The 7,833-nt window shown below is 46.7% G+C and overlaps 1 protein-coding gene across 2 annotated transcripts in view; it reads left to right on the top strand.

Moving 5' to 3' along the window:
- The first annotated feature begins 3,279 nt into the window (after positions 1-3,279).
- The window catches only part of ADCK1 (aarF domain containing kinase 1), a 112,988-nt gene continuing 108,434 nt past the window's right edge, over positions 3,280-7,833 (top strand). For both annotated transcript variants that reach the window (XM_011988264.1, XM_011988263.1), the window contains exons 1-2: positions 3,280-3,419; positions 6,759-6,842. In XM_011988264.1, coding sequence (XP_011843654.1) covers positions 3,285-3,419; positions 6,759-6,842 — 219 coding nt within the window. In that variant the 5' untranslated portion in view covers positions 3,280-3,284. The remainder of the gene's footprint in view (positions 3,420-6,758; positions 6,843-7,833) is intronic.

Here is a 7,833-nt window from a genome sequence, read left to right as displayed (position 1 = left end):
CAGGCTGGTCTTGAACTCCTAGGCCCAAACAATCCTCCCATTGTGGCCTCCTGAAGTGCTGGGATTACAGGCATGAGTCACTGCCCCTAGCCAGGCACCTGCATTTTTTTTCTTTTCTTTTCTTTCTTTCTTTTTTTTGAGTTGGAGTCTCTTTCTGTGGCCCAGACTCTGGAGTGCAGTGGCATGATCTCGGCTCACTGCAACCTCTGCCTCCTGGGTTCAGTGATTCTCCTGCCCCTGCCTCCCGAGTAGCTGGGACTACAGGTGCACACCACCATGCCTGGCTAATTTTTGTATTTTTAGTAGAGACAGAGTTTCACCATATTGGCTAGGCTGGTCTCAAACTCCTGACTTCATGATCCATCCGCCTTGGCCTCCCAAAGTGTTGGGATTACAGGATTACAGGTGTGAGCCACCACACCTGGCTTTTTTCTTTTCTTTTCTTTTCTTTTTTTTTTTTTGAGATGGAGTCTCCTGCTGCTGCCCAGGCTGGAGTGCAGTGGTGCGATCTCAGCTCACTGCGACCTCCGCCTCTTGGGTTCAAGTGATTCTCCTGTCTTAGCCTCCCAAGTAGCTGGGACTACAGGTGTGTACTACCACACCGAGCTAATGTTAATAGAGATGGGGTTTGATCATGTTGGCCAGGCTGGTCTGGAACTCCTGACCTCAAGAGATCCGCCTGCCTGGGCCTCCCAGAGTGCTGGAATTACAGGCGTGAGCTACCTCTCTTGGCCCAGGAATCTGCATTTTTGAAATGGCATCTAGGCTAATATTTTTTCAGGTGTTCCTCTGATTATACTTTAGAAATACTAGATTAGGAAATGAAGGTTCCAAAGGGAAGAGCAATGGAATTATAAAAAAGGACTATTATGATGTTATTATATATATTGGTTTTTGTCCGCTGTTCCTGGTTCATAACTCCCACAGCCCTTGTTACAGTTTTTGTGGTAATGTTGGGTGTGTTAGGCCTCAGGGCCAGGCCTCAGGAATCAGAATCTCTTTCCTGCCCTCCTCTCACCTGCCCCAAGGCAGGGTTGTGGTCTTTCCCCACCTTTCTGATTGTGGGTCTTAAGGCCCTCCCTAGAGTAGGTTCTGCCCTATACACTGAGGGAAGGAATGCTGACATCATGAAGCTTCCATAAAAACCCAAGAGCCCAAGAGGGCTGGTAGCTGAGCACTTGGAGATTTGCAGAGTGTGGTGTGCCTAGCGAAGTCCTGGAAGCTTCACGCCCTTTCCCTGTAACTGACCCTGCACATCTGTTCATCAGTATCTTTTGCAGTCTCCTTTATAATAAACCAGCAAATGTAAGTGTGTACCTGAGTTCTGTGAGTTGCTGCAGCAGCTTAATTGAACCCAAAGAAGGGGTTGTGGGAACCCCAACTTGAAGCTGGTTGGTCAGAAGTTCTAGAGACCTGGACTTGTGACTAATGTTGTAGGGGGAAGTGGGGGATGCAGTCTTGGGGACGGGGCCCTCAACCCTTGGGATCTGACACCATCTCCAGGTAGTAGATGGTAAATATATATGTATATAAATTTAAAAAAATGTGACTATATTATGAGGCATGAGTCAAAGTAGACTTTAAAGAAAATGAGTTGGCGTGGTGGCTCATGCCTGTAATCCCAGCACTTTGGGAGGCTGAGGCAGGTGAATTGCCTGAGGTTGGGAGTTTGAGACCAGCCTAGGCAACATGGCGAAACCCCATCTCTGCTAAAAATACAAAAATTAACTGGGCATGGTGGTGGCCACCTGTCATCCCAGCTACTCGGGAGGCTGAGGCAGGAGAAACACTCGAACCTGGAAGGCGGAGGTTGCAGTGAGCTGAGATCGTGCCACTGCACTCCAGCCTGGGCGACAGAGCAAGACCCTGTTTCAAAGACAAATAAAATGAAGATAAGCTTGTTTGTAATGATAGTTTCCATACAAAGGGGAAACAGGCACAGAGCAGGAAGGTGACAGGCACAGACTCATTCCAGAGCAGAGGGATGAGGGTACAAGGTGTGCAAGGCTGGCGCCTGCAGGTGGCTTGGTGGCGTGCTGCTGCTCTCGTGTGGCACCTCTCTCCTGGCAGCTGCAACTGTAGTCGTGGACTTTAGTCTGATATAAATTGCTCGGGAATTGAAGAGGAAGTACTCTGTTGGGTGCACTGACCCCAAAGAATGACTGAGCAGGTACAAGTAGGGTGGGGAAAGGTCACATTGACTAGGAGTATGAATTTGAACAGATCAAATCAGCAGGTAGGTATTAAGCCTCTAACTGTAAAACACTCTCTAGGACTGTGAGTGGGCAGACTAGTGACAGTCATGGTGTTTGCCCTCAAGGAGCCTCCATTCAAGACAAGGGGTAGTCTTCTCTAACCAAAGTAAATGTTTTGAAAATCAACCGTACACAGAGGGCTCACCTGGCTGCTGAGCAGCTGCCATTTTGGCTGTGGCCTGACCACTTTTGACCTGGGCATAGAGGGCTAGTGGTGCCTCTGTGTGCACTGTGGTATCATAATAGACTCAGTAGCGATGGTTTACCAGCTCTTCTGCTTTGCTTCTAAAATAACAATCTTCCTCTCTCCTGATCCCTTTGCCCTCTCTGCTTGTTTTTTTTTGAGACAGGGTCTGGCTCTGTCACCCAGGCTATAGTGTGGTGGCATGATCTCAGCTCACTGTAGTCTCCTCCTCCTGGGCTCAAACCATCCTCCCACCTCAGCCTCCTGAGTAGCTGGGACCACAGGCACGTGCCGTGACGCCTGGCTAATTTTTGTATTTTTTGTAGAGACGGGGTTTCATCTTGTTGCCCAGGCTGGTCTGGAACTCCTGGACTCGAGCGATCTGCGCATCTCAGCCTCCTAAAATGTTAGTATTACAGACGTGAGCCACTATGCTCAGCCTCTCTCTGCTTTTCTTGTCAGCATTTATACCAGCTCTGATATTCTATAGTGATCCATCTGTGTAAGCTCCAAGTGGACAAGAACTTTATTTTGTTTACTGTCTCTCCCTGTATCTAGAACAGTGCCTGGCACTGTTGAAGGAAGGACTTTGAGGACTGACTTGCCCCAGGTACTATGCTAAGGATTTTATGTGCATTATTTCATTTTATCCCAACTACTTTTGAGTTAGTTATTATCCTGTTTTACACACGAAGAAACTAAGGCTCAGTGAGATTAACGAAATGACCCAAGGTCATATAATCTAAGTGGTAGAGCTGGGATTTGAACTTCAGTTTGGCTAACTATGAAACTCTTAACTGCTGTTCTTTCTCGACTTTCCTTTTTTCTGCAGGAAAAAAGGAGACATGGCCAGAAAGGCTCTCAAGCTTGCTTCATGGACCAGCATGGCTCTTGCTGCCTCTGGCATCTACCTCTACAGTAACAAGTACTTGGACCCTAATGACTTTGGCGCTGTCAGGGTGGGCAGAGCAGTTGCTACGGTAGGTTTTTCCCATTGGGGGTAGCAGAGAAGCTGCAGGATTACTTGCAGGTGTTCATACATGCAGCAGATAGACATGCCTGTTATACATACGTGGAGATACTTGTGTATCCTTACATGTGCAAAAGCTCCCTCTGCACAGGTGTACACATATGGGTGTGTGTCCTCATATTCCTTTATTCCTGTATACACAACCTGATATTCCTTTATTCCTGTACCACAGGGTTTCCTGTCATCCCAAGGTAACATAGAATGGGACTGCACTGGGTCGGTGTTCTGAAGCCTTTATATTTTAGGTTCTGTATCTTATTTTAGCAACACACCAAGAGGGGCCGTGCTCTTCAGCAAATGCATGTGCAAGGAGGACTTTGCAGTTTTGATTAAATTCTGCTAGAAAACTTGCTCTCTCTGCAGTGAACTAGGATGAATGGTTCCTGATGCAGGACTCATACCCAGATGGTCTAGGCCTCAGAGAACTTTGTGGGATTCCCTCCAATCTCCAAACTGACAGGGAACCTGAGCTGAATATTTTATGGTTAGAGGTTTTCTCCAGTGGCTCAACGGGATCATCATCCTGGTGTGATCATGTCCTCCTAACTCTGCTGACAGCAACTCTCCCAGACATTCCTGTAGAATTGTCCCATTGGTGGGTAGATGGCCACATGCCTCATGCTAGCTTTCCTCCTTTATCTGCTGCAGGATGAGCTCATGCTTTCTTCTTCTTGATGTAGATTCAGTCTGATGCACAGTCTGTTGTGGTTGTCATCTCACCGTCTCCTTAATACTCAGTATTGTCAGGTGTCCTTCGAGTCCTGGCTCAGAGGGGAGGGCACTGCCGTGCCTGTCCTTAAGGCTGAGCCGAGTCATAGAACCAATACCGACAAATAGACTTTGGATAATCAGGCTACGGAATATGAAACAATTCCCAAGTGTTTACCGAGTGCCCTTTTTTGGTCGAGCATTGTCTTACATGCTTTGAGGGACAGAAACAAACTGTCCTGCTTAGACCCAGCTACGAAGTAGCTTCTGGGTGAGGAATGCCTACATGAATAGGTTAAAAAACAATCTAAATCCATGCATTGTGCCAAGATGGGTGATTCAGATGCCTGCTACTATGGTCAGACACCGGAGTGAGTGCTGTGACCTGGGAGTCAGGATTGGTATCCTAGGGGTAGCAGGTTTTATTTTATGTAATATATATGTATATGTGTATATATATAAAAAACAAAATTTATGCATATATGATTTATATATATTTATATATGTACATAAATGAGGTATATATATTAAAAAAAATATATATATATAAATTTTTATTTTTTTGGGACAGGGTCTCGCTCTGTCGTCCAGGCTGGGATGCAGTGGTGTGATATTGGGTTACTGCAACCTCCACCTCCTGGAATCAAGAGATCCTCCCGCCTCAGCTTCTCGAGTGGCTGGGACCTCAGATGCCTGACACCACACCTGGCCAATTTCTGTATTTTTTTGTAGAGATAGGGTTTTACTATGTTGCCTGGGATGGTCTTGAACTCCTGGGCTCAAGCAGTCTGTCCATCTCGGTCTCCCAAAGTGCTGGGATTACGGATGTGAGCCACTGTGCCAGGCCAATTTTATGCGCGCGCGTGTGTGTGTGTGTGTGTGTACATGCATATATGGTTGAGTAATGCCTGCAAGAACAGATTAAAAAACAATCCAAATCCATGCATCCGAATCCATATGTATATATATTTTTTGAGATAGAGTCTCACTTTGTTGCCCAGGCTGGAGTGCAGTGGCACGATCTCATCTCGGTTCACTGCAGCCTTCACCTTCTGGGTTCAAGTGAGCACATCTGGCTAATTTCTATATTTTTAGTAGAGAGGGGGTTTCACCATGTTGGCCAGACTGGTCTCGAACTCCTTACCTCAAGTGATTTGCCTGCCTTGGCCTCCCAAAGTGCTGGGATTACAGGTGTGAGCCACCATGCCCGGCCTGTATATATATATTTTTAGATTAGTCAAGTGCAATAGTGAGAAGGGAGGAATGAGTAGAGCAAGGAGTATGATCTGTGACTGACTGTGAACAATCAACTGAGATAACTCAATACCTTCAGGTTAGCCAGAAGCAGGTTTTAAATGGAATCTTAGAGATTTGAATAGTTGGAAAGGAGGGAGGAAGATATGGATCAGTGCTTTGTAAACCAGGCACAAAGCTGTCAAATTTTTAAAGGCCAGAGCTCTGGTCTGGATTGTCCTTGAACACTGCTTAGTGCCCAAGTCTTGCTTGTGGTTGGTGTTCAACAAGTATATGTTGAATAGAATAAAGCTTTGTAGAGTGCAGAGGAAGAAACTCTTCTTAATATCAATTTTGTAAGTCCCTGAACTTCTAGGGTCCCAGTTACTCAATTCTATAAAGGAAGGTTTGGGGTAGATAATCCCCAAGGCCCTTCCATGCCTAGGATATCTTGGAGACGAATTTTCTGATTCTTTCTGGATAAGGGGACACGGAATCAAGACTTATGCTATTAGGGCCAGGTGCGGTGGCTCATGCCTGTTATCCCAGCACTTTGGGAGGCTGAGGTGGGAGGATCACCTGAGGTCAGGAGTTCGAGACCAGCCTGGCCGTCATGGCAAAATCCTATCTCTACTACAAATACAAAAATTAGCCGGGTGTGGTGGTGTGTGCATGTAATTTCAGCTACTTGGGAGACTCAGGCAGGAGAATTGCCTGAACCTGGAAGGCAGAGGTTGCAGTGAGCCAAGATCACCGAGATTATGCCAGTGCATTCCAGCCTGGGTGACAGAGCAAGACTCTGTCTCAAAGAAAAAAAAAAAAAAAAAAGACTTATGCTATTAGAGCAAACATACGTATATGTTTATTTGTGATGTGGAGAAGTCGGCCAAGTTTATGTAACAGCTTTATTCGACTAGCTTTGATTGAGCATTTACTCAATGTACCTGGCAGTGTAAAAGGTGCTGGGGTATAGTGATGGAGAGGAACGACAAGCCCCTGTGCTTCTAGAGCTTAGAGTTTAAGCTTATAGGAAGAGACAGTTCATAAACAAGGAAACGAATGAGCAAGGTAATGTTGGATGGTGGTTTGTTGTGACAAATAATTGAATGTTTCTGGTAAGAGGCGCAATTTTAGAGTGGGCCTCTGCATAGGTGGCATTTGCACGGAGTCCTGAATGACAGGAGGAAGCTAGCTAGAATAAGATCCAGGGGCTGGGCATCTTAGGGGCGGGACTGGCTGCTCCCCCAGACATAGCGGCTGTGTCAGGGACCTGCACTGCAAGGTTTAAGTAGAGTAGTAGTACTTAATGTCCAGGTGCTAAGCTTTTCCCCACCACCTTGGTTCACAGACGGCTGTCATCAGTTATGACTACCTCACTTCCCTGAAGAGTGTCCCCTATGGCTCAGAGGAGTACTTGCAGCTGAGATCTAAGGTAAGTAACCCATGGGACCCATCTGAACCAGGCCAGGACTGGATAACCCTTGAACTGCTACGCTCAAGTGATCCTCCCACCTCAGCCTCCCGAAGTGCTGGGATTACAGGCGTGATCCACTGCACCTGGCCTAGGATTGAATAAATCCTGAAGCAGCTGCCTAGCCAAGAAGCTTCCTGTGTACAGCTGGAGTTGGGCAGAGGGCAGTGTAGGGGATTGAGGCTGGGGGCATTGGCCACTGAATTTTTGGAAGGAAGGAGGGGAGGACTGCTTCCTCCTTCATGTAGAGGTTTCAGCGCTTCTGAGGGGTGCTGTCAGACTGTCATCAAGCTGAATGCCATGGTACTGAGTTACCAATCTGCAAGGTGCTGTGCGGGAGGCCCGTGTGTGCTTCTGGGGAGTTCGGGTGTCTGGGATGACTCAAGAGGGATGTAGGCTCTGTCCCGCAGATAACTCAGCTAGCTTCTAAACTGTTTTGTCAGGCAAAACCCAACTGAAAGAGGTTAATTGCTTTCCTATCCTCTGAGGGCTACTCTGGGGCCTCTTGTAGGCCTCTGAGTCGAGCTGTCAACCCCAAACTCTCTGTCGTCACTTCGAACAGGGTAGTTGATGTTGATATATGGTTAGATATCCCGGAGACTTGGGAGATCAAACGAGAGGGCACTTTTTGTGGATGTAGGTTGAGTTTGAGGTCAAGTGTAGATACCTTTGGCTCCTCTAGAGATTGTGATAGATTGGCATGGCTGTGCTCAGGCAGTCCCCTCAGCCAGGAATGCCCTTTGCCCCTTAGAAAATTCCTCGTCATCCTTCTGGACTCAGCTTAAGCTCCCCCTTGGTGGTGCTTTCCTTCTCAGTTTTCCTATGTGGATGGAATAATTAATGTCTAAATTTTTATTTAAACTTTTTATTATGGCAATTTCAACCATCCACAAGAGTAGAGAGAATAGTAGAATGAACTCTGGTGGAACTGTCATATAGCTTCAGAAACTAT

Source organism: Mandrillus leucophaeus, unplaced genomic scaffold (assembly GCF_000951045.1).
Source record: "Mandrillus leucophaeus isolate KB7577 unplaced genomic scaffold, Mleu.le_1.0 Scaffold326, whole genome shotgun sequence".
NCBI lineage: Eukaryota > Metazoa > Chordata > Mammalia > Primates > Cercopithecidae > Mandrillus > Mandrillus leucophaeus.
The sequence above is the reverse complement of the archived record's forward strand: the minus strand, read 5'-3'. Positions and strand labels throughout refer to the sequence as shown.